At 40.5% G+C, this 21,641-nt stretch overlaps 1 protein-coding gene across 3 annotated transcripts in view; it reads left to right on the top strand.

Moving 5' to 3' along the window:
- nt5c2a (5'-nucleotidase, cytosolic IIa) overlaps nt 1-21,641 on the top strand; it is a 78,610-nt gene that overhangs the window by 70 nt on the left and 56,899 nt on the right. The window contains exons 1-4 of one of the 3 annotated variants that reach the window (XM_043712882.2): nt 156-587; nt 15,995-16,068; nt 16,997-17,103; nt 20,829-20,902. In XM_043712882.2, the coding sequence (XP_043568817.1) occupies nt 17,012-17,103; nt 20,829-20,902 (166 nt within the window). In that variant the 5' untranslated portion in view covers nt 156-587; nt 15,995-16,068; nt 16,997-17,011. Of the gene's footprint in view, nt 1-155; nt 588-15,544; nt 15,560-15,994; nt 16,069-16,996; nt 17,104-20,828; nt 20,903-21,641 lie in introns of those variants that run through there. The other 2 variants (XM_087998817.1, XM_043712881.2) reach the window with 2 other exon arrangements.

The following is a 21,641-nucleotide window of genomic DNA, read 5'->3' as shown; positions in this document are numbered from 1 at the left end:
CCAATCCTGGCTCCATCTGCTGCCGGTTCCCGCCCCGCACTGCCTCACCCGTCCGCCGGTCAGCCACTCAGGCTGCGGGCCCGGGGTGAAGCCAGGGGGGTACCGTTGGGTCTAAGGGGCGGGGGGGGCGGGCGGTTTCCATGGACTGAGTACCCGTCCCCTCCCGATCCGATCCGATCCAATCCAGTCTAAGGGGGTTTGTCGATGTGCTCAGTCCTCCCTCCCCCAGACTGAGGAATAGCATCTGTCTCTTCCCCTTCTCAATCCAATGGCTCTGTCCTCCCTGCATCCCTCATACTGAGGGGAGTAGGGGGACGTCCATGTACTTTCCCATCCCAGTCACTGGGAGGGTAAAGTAATTTTAGAAGGAAAAAGTTCCTGTGTCACTTACTCAGATCTGCCTCACAGCTAAATCTCTTTGTAAAATCTGTACTTCACTCCACTCCTCTCCAGAGATTTTCTCATTGCACTGTGGCACAGTTTGGAAGCAGTCAGAAGCTGTTCTCTCACCTGATCCTGAATTTGAAATTGGAAGACGATCTTTTGCAGTGGCTAACTCTACACTTGATGTACGGCTGGAGTTTGGGGTATGCTAAATAAATGTACATTTAAATTCTGTTTTTTGTTGACATTTTAACTGTGGTTGTTCTATAACTGGATCAGTAACTGCTTGAGCTTAACTCTCAATGTGACATTTTGAGAATTTTTTGTTTTATGTGGACATGACTGCAAGGCTCCCATTTGTTGACTTCCTCAATTGTCCTTGAACTGAATGGTTTGCTTGACCATTTCAAAGGGTGTTTAGGAGTCAGTGACATTGTTATTGATCTGTCGTCTCATGTAGGGGAGACTAGTTAATGATGACAGATTTTGTTCCCTAAAGGAAATTTGTGAACCATTTGGGTTTTACAACACAGTGATGAATTCAGCAATGGTGATTGGGAAACTGGTTTTATATTCCAGATTTATGTGCATTTCAATTCCATCAACTGCTTTGGTAGCCTCAAGAGTTTGAATTCTGTTAAGAATTCGGTAATCATGACCATGAAAGTTGTCATTGTCATCAAAACCTAGTTGTTTGGTTGATGAGATTTTAGGGAGGAAGCCAGCTGTCCTTTATCAAATCTGTTCCATATATGATTCAGTCCCTTTATTAATCATTCTGAGCTAACCCACTAACGTTTGAAAGGCAGCTAGCAATGGACAATAAATACCAGCTTGGCCAAATATATAGACACTTTACAATTAATGGAGAAAATGATCCATGAGGTCTTTCGTTGTGTTCAGTGTGCTACTGAAATGTATGAACTAAGGAAGGTCGTGGGTTTGAGCCCTAGTGTGTACTAGTCTTTGGGTGACCAGATAAGGTGAGAGGAGTTATACATTGGCTCAGGGTTTCTGCATGTGACAAAGATCTTGCATTTCTTTAGATCGCAAAATGCTGTCAAATGCTTCCCATTCAGTTAATTTGTTTGTACAGTCCTTATCTGGAAAAGAACAACAAAGAATGTCCAATGGGCATGTTAGGTAAACACAAATTCAGTTCTCCTCTGGGCCCTTATTCTTTATTTATCATGATCTGGGCTCCAGTGAAACTCTACCCATGTCAGTGTTGACAGCACCAAGTGTTAAAAATAAATAGTGGATAGAATCATATAATCCCTACAAAGCAGAAAGAAGCTATTCAGCGCATTGATCCACACTGACCCTCCAAAGAGCATCCCACCCAACTTCAACCCCATCCCTCATCTTATACCTGCAATCCTATATTTACCATGGCTAATCCACCAAGCCTACACGTCCCTGGACACTACTGACAATTTAGCGTGCCAATTCGCCGAACCTGCGCATCTTTGGAGGAAATCCGGGGCACCTGACAGAAACCTACGCAGGCACAGAGGTAATGTGTGAAATTCACATAGATTGTCATCCAAGGCTTAAACCAACCTTGATCCCTGGTGCTGTGAGGTGGCGGTGCTGTGAGGTGGCAGTGCTAACTGCTGTGGACATGGAAGCTGAGAGCGATAAAAGTTGAATGCAGTTATTAAGATCATCCTATTCTTAATGAGCAGGCTATCTTTTCTCTGAATCAAACATTTTAACACAAGGACCAGCAGGTATTCTCGAAATTTGGGTCTGAGGTCATTCACATGTTTTTTGGGTCTTGATCAAAAGGTAAAATGGTAGAGTAGTCTGTGTGTGGGACATCATAGTTTTGGATCTGTGATTCACCACTCATGGTTTTCTAATCTAGGTGGTTGTATACAGCTTTGCTCTCAGAAGGAGGACTTGCCAGAGGCCAGCCATCATGAGCTGATCCCCTAATCCGACGTAGCCACTGTAGATCTGCATTGCAGAGTTTCCCTGAGCTAAGGAGTGTGTGTACCTTGACACGGTGCAGAGGAGCATTAGCTCAGACTGCAGTACTGCTAATTGCCTGAGGTTCAATAGTGGCAGTTAATGGATAGTGTACAAAGTGTACTGCATAGGGAGTGGAGAGGTTTCCAGAGGAATTGACATTACAGCACAATAAACATTTCATTGATATGGCATAATTAATACTTTTGAGGAGAGTAATGAAAGAGCTATAAATAATGACACATCATTTGCCCTTGAGGCTTTTAGATCGCTTATTATCAGTTGAGGGTTCGTAGCCTTAATTACAGCACTTGCATAGTTTATTTACTATGTAATTCTATTGTGGGCTAGTGTCACAACCCAGAATAGTGTTGATGTCATTCTGTTCTGAGTACCACTAAAAGGAGCTATATATAGATAAAAATCTGCTTTCCTGGGTGACGTATGATTCCAGTCCCATTGGAGCATTGCTGAATCTTATTCACCTTCTGAAATGGTCTAACAAGCATGATATCAGCAGTTTAGGAAGATGGCCCAGCTTACAATGCCCACAAATTGAACTTTACTTTGATGCGCACACACACACACACCCCTCTGTATGCTGATATACTTGCCTAGCAGATGATCACCTATTCACAGTTGCCCTGTCTGCTGTGGAGCAAAAGTTGTCATCTCTTCCTTTATGGTTTACACTTCTACACAAAGCAGTGTAGGTGCTCTGATTTCATCCCACTGTCCAAAGTGTAGGTTAGTTGGATTGGCCACGGTAAATTGAGCATAATGTTCAGGGATGTGCTGGCTAGTTGAATTAGCTCTGCGAACTGCAGGGTTGCAGGGATAGGGTAGGGGATTGGGTCAGGATGCTTTGCTCTTTGGTGGGCTGGTGTGGACCCGATGGGTTGAATGGCCTGCTTCCAGTTAATTAAGATAATCTTTATGCTAGGATTTCATAGAATCCCTAGAATATGATGACATTTACATTCAATTTAAAAAAAAAAGTCTGGGATTTTAGAAACCAGTCTTGGTGATAATTATTATAAAACCATTGTCAGTGAATGTCTGGTACAATAATATCCTTTTTGGGAAGGAAATCTGCCATCCTGAGCCGGGCCTACGTGTCACCCCAGACTCTCAGCAATGTGGCTGATTCTTAACACATCTCAAATGGCTGAGCACTCCACTCAGTTGAAGGGCACTTGGAAGCAGACAATAAATCAGTGACTAGGAGAAAGTGAGGACTGCAGATGCTGGAGTACCAGAGTTGAAAAATGTAATGCTGGAAAAACACAGCAGGCCAGGCAGCATATGAGGAGCAGGAGAATCGACATTTCGGGCATAAGCCCTTCGTCAGGAATACAGCTTGTTTTTTTCGAAGTGGGAGGATTCGAAGGAGGTTTAAACTTGGCGAATCTACTACCTTTGCAGGCAAAGCATTCCATATCCTTACTACTCTCTGAGTACAGAAACTACCTCTGACATCTGTCTTATACCTATCTCCCCTCACTTTCAAGTTGTGTCCCCTCGTGTTTGCCGTCCCCATACTTGGAAAAAGGCTCTCCCTGTCCACCCTATCTAACCCTCTGACTATCTTGTATGTCTCTATTAAGTCACCTCTCAACCTTCTTCTCTCTAATGAGAACAGCCTCAAGGCCCTCAGCCTTTCCTCGTAAGACATTCCTTCCATACCAGGCAACATCCTAGTAAATCTCCTCTGCACCCTTTCCAAAGCTTCCACATCCTTCTTATAATGCGGTGACCAGAACTGTACACAATATTCCAAGTGTTGCTGGACCAGAGCTTTGTACAGCTGCAACATAACCTCCTGGTTCTGGAACTCAATCCCTCTATTAATAAAGGCCAAAACACTGTATGCCTTCTTAACAACCCTGTCAATCTGGGTGGCAACTTTCAGGGATCTGTGTACATAGACACCGAGATCTCTCTGCTCATCTGCACTCCCAAGAATCTTACCATTAGCCCAGCACTTTGCATTCCGATTACTCCGTCCAAAGTGTATCACCTCACACTTGTCCACATTGAACTCCGTTTGCCACCTCTCAGCCCAGCTCTGCATCCTATCTATGTCTCTCTGCAACCTACTACATCCTTTGTCACTATCCACAACTCCACTGACCTTAGTGTCGTCCACAAATTTACTAACCCACCCTTCTAAGCCCTCATCCAGGTCATCTATAAAAATGATGAACAGCAGTGGACCCAACACCGACCCTTGCGGTATAACCGCTAGTAACTGGACACCAAGATGAACATGTTCCATCAACTACAACCCTCTGTTTTCTTTCAGCAAGCCAATTACTGATCCAAACTGGTACGTCTCCCACAATCCCATTCCTCCGCATTTTGTATAATAGCCTACTGTGGGGAACCTTATCGAATGCCTTGCTGAAATCCATATACACCACATCAACCGGTTTATTCTCATCTACCTGTTTAGTCACTTTGTCAAAAAAGTCAATAAGATTCGTTAGGCACGCCTCCCCTTCACAAAACCGTGCTGACTGTCCCTGATCAAATTATTCTTTTCTAGATGGTTATAAATCCTATCTCTTATAACCTTTTCCAACACTTTACCAACAACTGAAGTGAGACTCACTGGTCTGTAATTACCAGGGTTGTCTCTACTACCCTTTTTGAACAAGGGAGCCACATTTGCTATCCTCCAGTCCTCAGGCACTATTCCTGTAGACAATGATGATTTGAAGAACAATGCCAAAGGCTCAGCAATCTCTTCCCTTGCCTCCTAGAGGATCCTAGGATAGATCCCATCTGGCCCAGGGGACTTGTCTATTTTCACACTCTGCAGTATTTCTAATACCTCTTCCTTGTGAACCTCAATCTCTTCTAGTCTAGATGCAAGTATCTTTGTATCTTCCTCGCCAACATTTTCATTTTCTATTGTGAACACTGTCGAAAAATATTTATTTAGTGCTTCCCCTATCTCCTCTGACTCCACACACAACTTCCCACTATTATCCTTGATTAGCCCTAATTTAACTCTCGTCATTCTTTTATTCCTGACATATCTATGGAAAGCCTTAGGGTTAACCCTGATCCTATACGCCAACAACTTCTCATGTCTCCTCCTGGCTCTTCTGAGCTCCCTTTTTAGGTCTTTCCTGACTTCCTTGTAACCCTCAAGCGCCCTAACTGAGTTTTCACATTTTTGTCCTAACATAAGCTGCCTTCTTCTTCTTGACCAGAGATTCCACTTCCTTAGTAAACCACGGCTCATGCGTTCTATATCTTCCTCCCTGCCTGACAGTTACATACTTATCTTTTAAATTAGCAAATGACATAAAATGAGGTGGAAGTGTAACTGAATAGTGAGGATAATGCAAATACACTTGTAGAACATTTGGAGAAGCTATGTGAATAGGTAAATTTTTGTAGATGGAATTCCAGTGTGGAGAAATGGGAATTATATGCTTTGGCAGGAAAAGTAGGACTTTTTAAAATGGTGTAAGACCGGTAAGTGTTGAATTTCAAAAGGACTAGGGTGTCCTTGTTGATGAATTGCTGAAAGTTAATATATAGGTTCAGCAAGCAACTAGAGAATAAATAATACATTGGCCTTTATTACAACAGTATTCGAATATAAGAAGTAAAATATGTCTAGCCATTGTATAGAGCCGTAGAACACACCTGGAGGATTGTGTGTGCAGTTGTGGACTTGAGACATAAATATTTAAAAAGTATTAATTTAAACTGTTTGTTTAAAATTGTTTTGGTTAACATGCTTAATAACTATTAATAAATTCCTTTTTAAGGCTTCAATTTTAGATTGATCTGGCTTTCAGTCAGAAGATGTGGGTTTGATTCTGTTCAACCAGTCCTAATTCCGACTTTCAAAGGCTTGGAATGTGTCATGAACTGTTGCACAAAAGTGTGTTTAGGGCGAGGTGCCTAGCAGTTAAGCTAGGTGGATATTGCCATTCATGGTCTTTGACAACAGATAGAATGCCTTGGGGTGGGGAGGTGATTGTGAGAAACAGCAATGGAGCTTATATATTAATAACAGTAGATTCATACAAAGTCTGATTCTTTTAATAATTGCTTGGTAAGATTGTGCTCCTGGATCATTTTGAGGTGGACAAAGGTTAATACCCTTGCCCCTTATGAGTATAACAACTATGCTTGTAACTCCATGAACCAAAAGATCACATGAGTATGGGGATGGAGTGTCTATAACCAGGAGACACAGACACTGACTCAGGAAGAAACAGGCTATTGGAGACTGAGATGAGGGGGATTTTCTCCACTCAGGCAGATATATCTTTGGAATCCTCTGCCCCAAAGGGCCACAGAGACTCCATTTTTGAGTATATTGAAGGTGGCATCTACAAACTTATCAATTTCTAACTACATCAAGGAAAATGGTGACCGGGAAAGTGACTTTGACATGGATGATCAACCATGATCTAGTTGAATGATGGAGTAATCTAGATGGCCTGACTGACCTACCTGTACCTTGGTTCCTTCTATCAGCAAAATCCAGAAAGGTTTCTCCATTCTACTCAAAGAATGCTGTTGTGTTTTTATCTTTAAAACTTGTAATATGAGAGTTTTTTTAAACTTTCTGCAATTGTGTAAACTGATTGTCTTTTGGGGAATGCTGTTCCATATCTTTCCCTGTTTTTTGTTTCCATGATGGTGAGATGTACAATGGACAACTAAAGTACACAAAATCAGAATAACCCTCCAGGAGTCTGGAAACTGGGAAGGAAGAGCCTACACCATGTATACAAAAACAGGCCAGAATTTCATGGGAGTGTGTGTAATATTTCGTGTGTGTATTATTAGTGGAGATAAAACTTAGAGCTTCCATCTTAGTCAGATGTGCCTTTCTGTACTTGTCTCATATTTCCTTTGTCATTGAGCACGCTGCTAATGTCCTTGCGCTTTGAGGAGTGGAATTTCATGACCCAGATTTTAGAATTGTAGAAGTGCTTTCCTTTTTTTTTTTAGATTTCTATTTTTAGAAGGTATGAGACATGTGAAAAATCTGGTTACAGGTTTTGTCCTTGAGTTTCCTCTAAGCTCCCCATGTCTTGAGGTGCTATCTGATGTTGGAATATGGGTTTTAAACATAACAGCAAGTCTGAGTTCTTAACCTGAGTTGCCAGTCAATACCTCTGAGTCTAGACAATGAATTTCTATACTGTTCATTCATGAGCCTGAGACAACAGCAGAGTCTAATCTTGTGCTCTTTCAAAACTATATTCTGCATGTATTATTGGATAACTATCGAAAACTGATCCTCTCCTGGTTTCTCCCCTCACTTCCAGTGTGCTGCTCATTTATAATTTGCTGCCCCAGCTAACTGTTCACCAATCTCCAATTTTAAACAGGAACGTTCCTGATTCCTGTTTTTTTTAAAACCAAGCTTCAATTTCAATGTGAGGCTGACTGTCCGGGTCGCCGATGATTTAATCCTTCTGACAAAGCATCTGAGCTTGCAGCTGTTTTCTGGAACAGGTCATCTCTCAAAAGCAAATTCTGTTTTGCCTTTTAGGGTGTTGTTGTTTTCTATTGTAGAAAATAAAAACAAACACCACAAAAGCTGTTTTCTTTAGTGGGTGAACTTTCTGGTATGTTGGAATGTTGGTGTGTCTAACTCCATATTGTACCTGTCCGGAGATTTGATGGGCACGATGTAGACGAAGCTCATGTTTCGTTTTTAAGTGTAGAGGAAGCTTGACTATGTATTTAACCTTGTGGGGTACAAAACCTAGTAGTATTTGATGGAGGCAATGTTGTGGGCGTTTTACTTTCTATTTAAAAGTGGGGGGAGCTCTACTGTACATTTAATGCCATTGCTGGGATTGTTTGTGGGGAAGGTGTATGGTGGTAAGGTCTCTGGACCAGTAGTCCAGAGGTCCAAGTGAATGTTCTCTAAAATGGGTTTGCAACTACTGTGGTAGTTGATGGAATTTTTATTCAATTAAATAAATCCGGATTATAAAGCCGGTCTCCTGTTAATGGTGACCATAGAACTATAATCTGTTTTTTATAAAAGTTCATCTGCTTTATTAAAGGCCTTTACATTAAGGGATGAAAATCTGCTGTCCTTCAATCTGGTTTACATGTGACTCCAGACCCAAAACAGTCCTAACTGCCTCTGAAAAGGCCCAGCAAGCCAATCATAGTTTCATTAGAGATGTACAGCATAGAAACAGACCCTTCAGTCCAACTCATCCATGCCGACCTGATATCCTAAACTAATCTAGTCCCATTCCAACACTTGGCCCATGACCCTCCAAAACCTTTCTTATTCATATACCCATACAGATGCCTTTTAAATGTTGTAATTGTACCAGCCTCTACCACTTCCACTGGCAGCACATTCCACACAAGCATCATCCTCTACATGAAAAAGTTGCCCCTTTAGGGAAACTAGAATTACACACATTATTCTAAAAGTGGCCTAACCAATGTTCTGTACACCCGCAACATGACCTCCCAGCTCCTCTACTCCATGCTCTGTACAGTAAAGGGAAGCATACGAAGCGCCGCCTTCACTATCCTACTTACCTGTGACTCCACTTTCAAGGAACTATGAACCTGCACTCCAAGATCTCTTTGTTCAACAACACTCCCAGGACCTTACCATTTAATTGTATAAGTCCTGCCCTGATTTGCCTTTCCAAAATGCAGCACCTAATTTGTCTAAATTAAACTCCATCTGCCACTCATTGGCCCATATGATCAAGATCCTGTCACGCTTTGAGGTAACATTCTTCATTGTCCCCTACACCTCCAATTTTGGTGTCATCTGCAAATGTATGAACAATACCTCCTATGTTCACATCCAAATCTTTTATATAAATGGCAATAAGCAGAGGACCCAGCACCGATCCTTGCGGCACACCACTGGTCACAGGCCTTTAATCTGAATAGCAACCCTCCACCAGTTCTGTATCAAAATGGCTACTTCTTCCTGTATTCCATGTAATCTAATCTTGCTAACTAGTCTACCATGAAGAACCTTGTTGAATGTTTTACTGAAGTCCATATAGATCACGTCCACTGCTCTGTCCTCATCAATCCTCTTCATTACTTCTTCAAAAATCAGGTTAGTGAGACATGATTTCCCATACACAAAACCATGTTGACTCACTAATCAGTCCTTGTCTTTTCAAATGCATGTAAATCCTATCCCTCAGGATTCCCTTCAACAACTTGTCCATCACTGATATCAGGCTCACCGGTCTAGTGTTTCTTGGCTTTTACTTACCACCTTTCTTAAATAGTGACACCATGTTAGCCAAAGTCCAGTCTTCCGGCACCTCAACTGTGACTATCGATGACCCAACTACCTCAACAAGGGACGCAGCAATCATTTCCCTAGCTTCCCACAGAGTTTTTGGGTACGCTTGATCAGGTCCTGGGGATTTATCAACTTTTCAGACATCTAACATCAACACCTCTGTAATATTAGGTTCCCTACAGTGTGGAAACAGGCCCTTTGACCCAACCAGTCCACACCGACCCTCTGAAGAGTAACCAACCCAGACCCATTTCCCTCTGAATAATGCACCGTACATTATGGGCAATTTAGCATGGCCAATTCACCTGACCTGCACATCTTTGGACTGTGGGAGGAAACCGGAGCACTCGGAGGAAACCAACGCAGACACAGGGAGAATGTGCAAACTCCACACACAGTCTGCCCAAGGCTGGAATCGAACCTGGGACCTTGGTGCTGTGAGGCAGCCGTGCTAACCACTGAGCCACCGTGCTGCCCCTTAATATGGACATTTTTTTTCAAGATGTCGCTATCTATTTGCTCACATTATGTCTTCCATGTCCTCCACAGTAAACACTGATGCAAAATGCTTGTTTAGTATCTTCCCCCGTCTCCTGTGGTTCCACAGGAGATCTTTGAGGGGCCTTGATCTCCTTGCTGATCTTTGAGTTAGTTACCCTCTCTCCTTAGTTACCCTTTTGTCCTTAATATTTTTGTGAAATCTCTTTGAATTTTCCTTAACCCAATTTGCCAAGGCTATCTCATGTCCCCTTTTTGCTCTTGTTTTGATTCCCATCATATGTATACTCCTACTGCCTTGAGCCTCTTCTAAGGATTCACTCGATCTCTCCTGCCTATATCTGACATATGCTTCCTTCTTTTTCTTAGCCAAAACCTCAATTTCTCTAGTCATTTGACATTCCCTTCACCTACCAGCCTTGCCTTTCACCCTAATAGGAACATACTGTCTCTGGACTCTCTATCGCATTTTTGAAGACTTCACATTTTCCAGTTGTCCCTTTACCTGCAAACATCTGCCCTCAGTCAACTTTTGAAAGTTCTTGCCTAATACGGTCAAAATTGGCCTTTCTCCAATTTAGAATTTCAACTTTTAGATCCGGTCTATCCTTTTCCATCACCGTTTGTTTAAAGTGGGTGGCATGGTGGCACAGTGGTTAGCACTGCTGCCTCACAGCGCCAGAATCCTGGGTTCAATTCCCGCCTCAGGCGACTGACTGTGTGGAGTTTGCACATTCTCCCCGTGTCTGTGTTGGTTTCCTCCGAGTGCTCCGGTTTCCTCCCACAGTCCAAAGATGTGCAGGTCAGGTGAATTGGCCATGCTAAATTGCCCATAGTGTTAGGTGAAGGGGTAAATGTAGGGGAATGGGTCTGGGTGGGTTGCGCTTCTGCGGGTCGGTGTGGACTTGTTGGGCCAAAGGGCCTGTTTCCACACTGTAAGTAATCTAATCTATTTGAATTAGAGCCAGAATTATAGTCGCTGGCTCCAAAATGTTCTCCCACGGGCACCTCAGTCACTTGCCTTACTTTTCCAAGAGGAGGAGAAAGTGAGAACTACAGATGCTTGAGATAAGAGTCAAAGTGTGACGCTGGAAAAGCACAGCTGGTCAGGTAGTATCTGAGGAGTAGGAGTGTTGATGTTTTGAGCATGAGCTCTTCTTCAGGAATGTTGAAGAGCTTGTGCTCGGAATGTCGACACTCTTTCCAGTGACACACTTTTTGACTCTTACTTCTCAAGTAGATCAAGTTTTGCAGTTTCTCTAGGTACATCCACATACTGAATCAGAAAGTTTTCTTGTACACACTTAACAAATTCCTCTCCATCTAAACCCTTCACACTATGGCAGTCCCAGTCTACTTTTGGCAAGTTAAAATCCCCTACCATAACCACCCTATTATTCTTACAGATAACTGAGATCTCCTTACAAATTTGTTTCTTAATTTCCTGCTGACTGGAGGGGGGTTCTATAATACAATCCCAATAAGGTGATCATCTCTTTCCTATTTCTCAGTTCCAACCAAATAACAGTTGATGATGGGCACCAAAAGCTGGCTTTGCCAGTGATGTCCACATCCATTGAAAGTAAAGAAAAACAAAGGTGAGAGGAGGCTAATTACCTGGTATGTAAACATGTAAAATAGAAGCAGAAGTGGGCCACCTGGTCACTTGAGCTTGCTCCACCATGCAATCAGACTATGCGTAACTTGATCACTCCAGTTTGATAGTTAATTCCAGTCATGTAGTTTTGGATTTTATGGCATAGAAAGTTTTGGTCCTGCGTTTTCTCTTCATAGGAGCTTTCTGATTTGTCTTCTCCACTTCATCAAGCTATTTTAAATTTTGATTTTTACCAAATGCACCTAGAATTACGCAGCATTTATAACAGATTTTGGCTCAACTGGTATCTACCAGTGCTTGTATTCCACATTATCCTCTTGTGAGTATACTTCATCAGCAACAATTCTGACATGTATTTTTAATTGTGCCTTTTCTTGCAATAAAATTACCCAAAGTGCATCATGAGTTATCACACAAAATTGGTTTCCAAACCACAAAAGGCAATATTAGGCCAGGTAACTATAAAAGTTTGTTCAAATGTGTTTTTAACAACATCTTGAAGTACAGCACAGTGGAGGGAATTTCAGAGCTTTGATCACAGCAATTGACGTGATTAAATTAGGAATCTGAGGAATACTATTGCAGAAGGTTGTATGCCTAAAAGAAGTGCATCTTTCTATTCCTTTCTTAATTTGATTTACTTCCTCTTTCATACTGTGGTGGTGGTTCCACATTCTTACCACTCTCTTGTAAAATTCAGATTCTTTCTTTTAAAATAAGCATGGCTATTAATGTCAGCTAATTTTCATTCCCTCCTTAAGTGGAACCATCTTTTATTGAACTATCCTATCAAACTCTTGCTTAATTTTAATGGTCTCCATAAGGGAATCCTTCAATTCTTTTTGTTCTAGAAAAATTTCTGCAGCTGCAATAATCAATTCTTCTTTTCCCTGGCTCCAATGTTGCAGATTTCTGACAACCCACTATGATACATTAATAAATAACTAGTTTTCCTGACCCCTCTGTTTGTTCTGTCACAAATGAGATTGATGCCTTCAAATAGCCTACTGGCTGATTTGTGCAAATAGATTTTCTGGTTTATTTTATCATTATCCTCTGTCCTTTGCTGTGTGATAGCAGTTTACTATTGGCCTTTTGGCAATGACCTGAAGTAGTTTACCTTCAGCTTTTGCTTGGGAGCCATCTTGTAAGGGGATTCTTGTAGCAACATAGAAACAAAAGGAAACTGTTTGGCCATTCAAGCCTGAAAAATGGAGTCATACCATATCTTTCCGCCTTTGTCCCGTTAGCAAATTTTTCAATCTCTTTAAAGTTAATTTTGATCTTGAATCAATTGCCATTTGTGGAGGAGAGTTCCAAACTTCTACCACCTTTTGGCGTATAAAAGTTTTCTAATTTCACTCCAAGTTCAGTCTCTAATTTTTAAGCTCTGCCCATGCTCCTAGACTCCCCAGTTGGTGCAAGAAATTTCTCCTCTTTTGCCGTATCTGTTTATATTAATAATTTGAACTTTGATCAATGCCTACCTAACTTCTATTCTAACTTCCAGGGAGTACAATCCTGGTTTGTGTGATACATAATTTAACTCCTGGACTCTAGCAATCATTCTGGTATGATAACATTGCACTTTCTCCAAGGCCTTCCAGTTCAGACACTAACCAGGCTTTGTATTGTTCATGGAATGGTTACGTTTAAAGGAGGCCATTCAGCTTGTCATGGCTGTGTTCACAGCCTCATCAGCCATGCAAGGATTGACAGAACACAAGACTGGTGATGTGGGATTAGTGGAAATTAGAATAAAAAGGTGGACAGTCACACTTGTTAATGAGTGATTGCCATGACTCAACATATTTTTAGAAGGAGCAATTTCGCTCATGTCTCCACTCTGCCTTTTACCCATTGCCCTACAGTTTTTTTTTCTTTTTCAGGTAATGATTTCAATTTATTTTTGAAAGTCTTCATTCATGTTGTCTCTACTTTTAGGCCACATGTTCTAAGCCCTTACCACTCACTGAAAACCTTTTTTTCCTGGTGTCTTCATTGCTTCCTTGCCAATTACCTCAAATCTTTGATCTCTGATTCTGGATCTTGCATCAATGAGAACATTTTCTCCCTTTTATATTTGTTATTTTGAATATCTCTATCAAGTGTCTTCTCTACTAAGAAGAAGAGTCATATTGGACTCTAAGCATTAACGCTACTCCTGTCTCCACAGATATGGCCAGATCTGCTGAGTTTCTTTTTAGCACTTCATTTTTAACCCGCGTACAACTCTCCAATTTATCTCTATACCTGAAACTTCTTATCTCTGTAACCATTCCTTTTGAATCATTTTTGTACTCTGTCTCAGGCTGTCACACCCTTCCTAATGTGTGATGCTCGGGGCTGGCCATAATTGCTTTGGTTTAGATCGCACCGATGTTTTATAAAAGTTTAGCATCATTCCCTTGCTTTTGTACTCTGTATTCCAATTGATAAAGCCTAAGATGATGTAAGCTTTATTAACTGATGTCTCAACCTGTCTGGCCATTTTCAAATGACTTATGCACATCTACACCTAGGTTCCTCTGCCTCTGCATCCCTTTTATAATGGTGCCCTTTACTGTTTATTATCTCTTTATGTCCTTCCTTCCAAAATTATTCTCTTCCCACTTTTCTGCAGTCAATTTCAGCTGCCACTTGTCTGTCCATTCCACCATCCTGTCTGTCCTTTTGAAAATCTATACTATCCTTCTCATTATTCAGGATACTTGTTGTCCACAAATTGTAAATTGTACTATGTACATGAAGGTCTAGATTATTTAATATACATCAAGAAAAGCCAGAGTCACAATATTGACATCTAGGGACCTGCACTATAATTCTATCTTCAGCCCAAAAAACAACCATACACCTGTTTCCTGTCACTCAATCATTTTGTATTATTTTCCACTGTCCCTTTTATTTTGAGTTTTAACAGAGTGACAAGAGCAGGCAGGAAAAAAACACTCATGGTATTCTGTAGTTGAACGGAAGGCAGGGCAGAATATTGCAGTTAACCTTACATACACAACCAACTGTACCTGCCAATTCTCATTGAACATTTGTGCCAAGCTTGTGTTGTGAGTGAAGGATGTGTTCTGGAGACCATGCATCTTAGTGGGGAACGATCTGTTGACAGTTTAATAGAAATTGGTAATATGAGTGAGTACATTGAGCCCGTGTTTGATGAGAAGCTGATATTTGAGCCATTGGGAGACATGTAATTAAATATCTGGATATTTAATATTGTATCATGTTGTGTGCAAGCTGCTTTGGGTGCTGATGTTCATAGATAATCTAGATGTGTGGGATTATTGCAGGATTGTTGTTTCAGAGAGGCAGCCAATGTTCTGGGAACCTGGGTTCGAATACCCTGACAGCAGATGGTGGAATTTGAATTCAATAAAGTTTGAAATTATGGGTCTAATAATAACTACAAATCCATTGTTGTTTGTCAGAAAAACCCATCTGGTTCACTACTCTCCTTTTGGGAAGGAAACTGCCAGCCTAGCCTTGTCTGGCCTATGTGTGATTCCAGACCCACAGCGATGTGATTCGGCAATTAACAATGGGAATAAATGCTTTCCTAGCATTTATATGTACACTAGATGTGGTTTTTACTGTATGAAGCTATTCAGTGTTATACAAATGACCATTTGGCCTCTCTTTTTCTGAAGGCTATGAATGCAAGCCTGGTACAAGGCTTTAGCAGACAAAGTAGGGCATTTGAGTGAGCTGCTGTTTTTTCAGATGAGATGCTGAAACCCATTGATCAGTTCCAGTGAATACTTAAGATCCATTGACATTATTCAAAGGTGAGTAGTGAGTTTCTCTTGTGTCCTGGCAAGGAAACAAATGGTTAATGCTAGTACTGATTTGAGTTAAAACGGATTGTCATCAACTAACACTACATTTGGCTATCAGCTAAATCAAAATGTTATTCCATTTCAACTTGTCCCAAGATTTGATTTGATTTATGCTACAGACCAGGACTGAAGAAATAACTTTGCTTTAAATGGAGTCACCAACTGCTTGTTCTGGTGGATATTGAAGATCCAGGACATTATTTAAACAGGGAGTTCTCTTGGTATCTTAGCCGACACCAAAACATAATTAGCTGGTCATTTATCAGAAGTATTTTATGTGTCAGTCTAGTTTATTTTTGTGAATTTTCAAGTGATTCATTTGGATTCTTTTACTAGTCTTTCTGATCTGATGCCATTTTGTATGAATTTATGCTTTTTTTCCAGGCAATGAATATAACGGAAAGAGAAATTCCTTGATGTTTCTCAAATACACTTTTTCTAATTGCTGCTTATAATTAGTGAGTACCTTTGTTTGGCCAAGTCATTCTTCTCTTGCTAGTTTCAGGTGCTCCTGCACCTGAAAAGAGGGGCAGGAAATAACTGGCAAATGGTCAGAACTCTGAGGGTATAGGTTTTAGGGGTAGACTACTGGCTTTTTAACTGAATGTACTATTAAAACAATTCCGATGAATGGAACCTACTGCACTTTGATCTCAACTGTGCATCCAACCTGGTGCACACTGATTGCAGCTATGTCTCCTTTATAAACCTACTGTGTAGACTATTTACCTGAATACAGTTTGAGAACTCTTTTGCCCTTCTCTGTCTTGGAACTCCTTTCCTAACTGCACTGAGCATAGCTCTCTGCTGCTTCCACCTTCTTATCCCAAATGGACTGCAGTGGTTCAAGAAGATAGCATACCACCTTTTCTAGTGCAATTAGTGATGGGCAATAATTGTTTGCCCACCCAACATCTATGTTTCATGAAATAAAAGCTGACTAACGTACGTGACACTGATCTGTTTGGCTGAAATGGACAGAGTCTTAATCCCTAAGAAAATTGAAGGCTTTAGAGGAAATGTGGGAGCCATAATCTCATTGAATGTCGAGGCAGACTTGAGCAATATGGCCTACCTCTGCTCCTATGTCTTAGCTCATCTGAACGTTGTTTATATTTCCAATAACCTGAAAAGTTATCCTCAAAGTGAAACACTTGCTGCCTTTTAAAGGGGAGGTAGCTAGCGAGTTTTCAGAAGGTAGATGTTTTATACTGGAGACTGTGTTCAATAGTGACCTTTGTCACTGGGTTAAGCTTTTATAAAGATTGCAGAAGCATTACTTCCTTCAATGCCAGCTGATGCTCAAGTTTACTCCATGGAGTTAGACCTGAAACATTTGGTAGTATTTCTGCTATGGATTGACGTTTTGTCACTCTCCTCACTCAGATTACTGAAGCAAGTATGTGCTCGTGGAGTGAGAAACTCAATGCTGACCTTTCTGGGACCATGGATGCTAGCAACATGAAGAAATACCGACGTGAGGCTTACCACCGGTATGTAGCAGTGAATTTTACACTTGAAGGGTTTACTCAAGGGTCTAGATATTGAGGAAATGCAACTAACTGAGAGGCATGGGGCAGTTGAGAAAGCTTATCCAGATAGTTAGCACTAGGTATTTTGCTGTCTTGTAGAGTTAGTTGCACATAATTAAGGTTTCAAGCTAGACTAAGCACATTTTAAAAGTATATGTAAAATTAAACAATATAGCCAGCTAGGCACAAGAAGGGTATTGCAGAGTATGTGGGCTTTAAGCAATATATCAGTTTAAAGCTCTGGGCTGCATTTAACAACATTCTGACATAAGTTCGGGCTGTCAATATCCTGAGAGATGAAACAACACATTAAAGTCTATCGGCTGCTTATTATTTTCTCAAGTCAGTATTGAGATTGCTAAACAGCTTGGCCCTTGAATGTGATCTGGACTAAATCAACTTTGAACAAGGAGAATATGCATGGTCAGGTATGTTTGTATCAGATTGCAGTCAGCCATTTAACGAGCTGCTTGAATCTGAACGTGTTATTGCTGAGGTTGAACAGGTTTAAATCTGGATGTTTAAAGGTAAATAGCTTGATTTGTGATATAAGAGGGACAAATCTTTGAGTTGATATGAAAATGCATTGTTATTCACCCATAATTCCCTCTCTGATAAGGGCATGACTGCTGGAAACTGTGGTGAATCTGAATACCATGTGGAGGACACCACAACCAAGTGGTCTTTCTAACATGCATGAATTCACTGGCTTACATGGTTTACTGAGTAGTGATGTGGATCCCTTGCCCCTTTCTGCCCTGTGGATTGGGCAATTTGTAACACTGCTACTGGAATCCTGTCTGAGAACAGTTATTTATCCACATACAATTTTCCACATTTCCCCACATCACAGAAGAAAATTCTGAAACTGAATGCAGGAAATGCTGGAAGTACACACACACAAACAGAATTAATGTTTCAGGTTGTGAATCTTCAGCAGAATCTTGAAACTTCTTGGTTCTAATTACATGTTATAACATGCCCATCAGAATTTTATCAAAAATGAGCAAACTTCAGAAATTTCAGAAGTGCAGTTTGTAAAGTTGTGAAGTGAGTTCGGCTTTATTTGTGATTGGTATGCAATTTAGTTAATCCTTTGTAAAGTCAAACACCTGATAAACCCGTGTTTTGGACCTTTTCATCTGAATTTAAATTTGCAAACTGTTCCTGGGGATTTGTAGTAGAAATAGGCCATGCAATCCCTTTGGCTTCTGCATTATACATCATCTGAATTAGTCCCTGTCTGGGAACATAAAGCCAAGTTTCACTTGGATTTGTGAGCTGGTTATATAAAAAGGAATTAAATTTTCCAGTCAGATATCTGATGTTGGCCAAATAAAGTCTGCGCCACCCTCTCATTATCTTTGCAGATGATGCTAATGCCTAGTGCCACATTGACCTGTGCAGATTAAATATTTCATCAGGGTTCACTGTAGAAAACACAGCATCCCAGAAATACTCATAAATCAAGAGGTGAAAGAAAGGGAGGAATTCAAGCCAATTGTAATCACCAGGGTAAGGGTATTGAGGAAATGTTTAGAGAAATGTTGGTTTGCATCCTAGGGTCTTAAAACAAGTGGCTGTGAAGATGACATTTGTTGTAACTTACCTAGATTCTACATAAATCCCATCAGATTGGAAAATAGTAAAGTTAATTCCTTATGCAAAAATGTTTGAATGTAGAAAATCACAGGCAAATTCAAAGAACATTTGTTATAGGGACAGTGCTGAAATCTACCATTAATGTAGTTATAGCAGAAAGTCTTAATGTAGTCAGTCAGAGCCAACAAGGTTCTCTGAAAGGGAAATCATGTTTGACTAATCTGTAAGTGTGGGGCATTGATTTTAAAATTTCATTGTGTAGGAATCTTTGATATTATTGATAATAGGAGGTCTTAGTGAAGCTGTAAAATAATAGTACAAATAGAGGATTGGTTAGCAAAGAGGAAACCAGGTTAAATGAGTCATGTTTGGGTTTGGAATCTGTAACTATCATAGTGCCACAGGGATAGGAGCTGGGTCCTTAACAATTTAGAATCTATAGTCATAAGTTCTGTGTCAAATTTGAGGGACTTCTAATAATTTTGAATTTTTAATTAAACCTCTACCAGTCTGCACAGTTCAACTGAAACGTGTTGAAACATTTTCATGGGTAGTTCAGTTTCTGGTTTCCCTGTATCTATAGCTCTTTAGGAAAAACAGCAATCCCTGATCAGTAATAGTAAGTGAAAGTTTGTTGTAAAGAAATACCAAGTGGATGTATTTTTGTCTTGTGTTCATGAGGACTGAGAGGCAAGAAACCAAACTTTGAAAGGGTACTGTAATTTATATGGATTGAGAAGAAGGTGCGGATTAGTTTGACATGGTTGGCATAAGGGTGTGGCAGGAAATATTAACTGTCAGTTATAGTTAGCCGGTTTAACTTGGACCAAGTAGAGAGACTGGTCAGTATTTGGTGATGGGGAAAGGAGGGAGGGGACAGTAGTTTTCATAAAACTTTCCCGAATGAAAAATTTGAGTATGAACAGATTATTTTTTTTCTTACAAAGCAAAGGATCCTGTGTATGAATATATGTAGTTTCCAGCAAACATAAATTAATCTCACTGCAAGGTTAACTGAATGTTTTAAATTTAGTTTTATTGAAATCCAGCATGCTGACTGTTGAACCAATCCTTGTTTGCAACTTTGTCCAACATGAGGTATGATTCTGCGAAAGAGCAGCATATACCAAATAATCCCAACTCTGTTAAGGATTACACCAGAAGGCAATTTAATATGAGTAGCAGGTCAGGCAGCATCCAAGGAACAGGAGAATTGACGTTTCGGGCATAAGCCCTTCTTCAGGAAACGTCGATTCACCTGTTCCTTGGATGCTGCCTGACCTGCTGTGCTTTTCCAGCAACACATTTTCAGCTCTAATCTCCAGCATCTGCAGTCCTCACTTTCTCCTCCAATTTAATATGAGTAGTCAGGCTATCGCTGAATCAATTTGTAAGTGGTAGAGGTTATGTATGTTCACCTGCATTACTCATTTCCTTTATTGGTGAAAGGAATTTGCCCATATATTGCAGCTTTTTTCTTTGAGGAAAGGATAAAAACGATTGTCAATTCCTGCTGCATTCTCCATGACAAAGCCCTGATGAATTGATATACTTGCCTGGTTAGAGTTTAATTTCTACTAATATTGATAATTATTAGTTCCTGTTGTATCGCCTCGCAAACCATGGTCCAACCAATTGGGACCATATTTTTATACCATCTGTTTGTTTCCTAAGATTTTAGAATCAAGGCCCCAAGTCCTGATGAGTGCAAGGCAAAAAAACTTCGACTTTTTCTTATAACAATGTTCTGTAACATCAAGCAATTATTTTAATGGAAGGTTATCAAACAGTATTTTTGCCGAATCAAGAATCCTATTTTCAAAGTGCATAAACCTTTAATCTATAACAACCTTGTTTCATGTTCCTGACATTTTAGCTTTGACCTTGTCTCAGGGAAAGGTTAGGTAATCAGAACTACTGTGCTTTCTTCTCTCTTTTCTCTCTCTCTTCCCCCCCCCCCCCCCCCAACTTTCTGGCATTCTCTCATTGCTTTTCGATTATGCTGACTATTTATATGTATTTTCCGCCTTACGTTTTCTTTCATTTTTCCTTGTGGCAATGAACTTGTTTTTCCTTCTTTTCAGAGTGTTTGTAAACCGCAGTTTGGCAATGGAGAAGATTAAATGTTTTGGATTTGACATGGACTACACTCTAGCAGGTGAGCAAAGCTGATTCTAAGTCAGTTCAGTTCATTTCATAGTACAGTGTATTTTAATATTTTGTTTTTCCTAACTTTCTTCCATGCTGATAGGACTATTCAGCTGTAGTGGCCATTAGAACTCAGTCTATTTGTCCTCTTGTGATATCCACACAGTTAGGTTCTAACAGGGAATGTGCAAAGATTTGAGGCACAGTTATAACAAAATCTGTTGTTCTAGGTGACAGCTTGAAAATTTCATTCACGCTGAATGGAATGTAATGATCTAGACAGGTATATTTGAAATATCCTGCTCCCTGAATCAGGAGGGTAGTGAGGAGAATCAGGCCTTCATGATGACTATTCCCTTTCTCTTTCCTAAACACTGCAAATTTAACAGTCTGGCATTTGTTGGAGATTGCTGCTGCAGGCACCCCCACCAAAAAGTCAAAATCTGAATGATCATTCCTCCCTGAAAGCTACCTGCTTTTCCTCAGCTTACTTTGCAATCACTAATACCAGCTGTGCTGGTCCTAATCTCTTCCCAGCAAAGGCATTTAGATACTACATAGTATTTTCTCAGTGTCAGGGGATTTCAGACTCAGTTCTTGGAACTAGTGAATGCAGGGGCCTCATTATTGGCAGCAGTGGAGGTTTCCAAACATGAGAAATGTAAAGATTGTAGAAACGTCATAGTCTTAACCTATTTAACCATATCACAGTAGTCAATGACAATCTCTCGTTGGGACAGAGGTCACGT

This window comes from Chiloscyllium plagiosum, unplaced genomic scaffold (assembly GCF_037043375.1).
Source record: "Chiloscyllium plagiosum isolate Xiang-an unplaced genomic scaffold, Cpla_swu_hap1 HiC_scaffold_22, whole genome shotgun sequence".
NCBI lineage: Eukaryota > Metazoa > Chordata > Chondrichthyes > Orectolobiformes > Hemiscylliidae > Chiloscyllium > Chiloscyllium plagiosum.
Note: the sequence above shows the minus strand (reverse complement) of the source record. Positions and strands in the feature narration are given on the sequence as shown.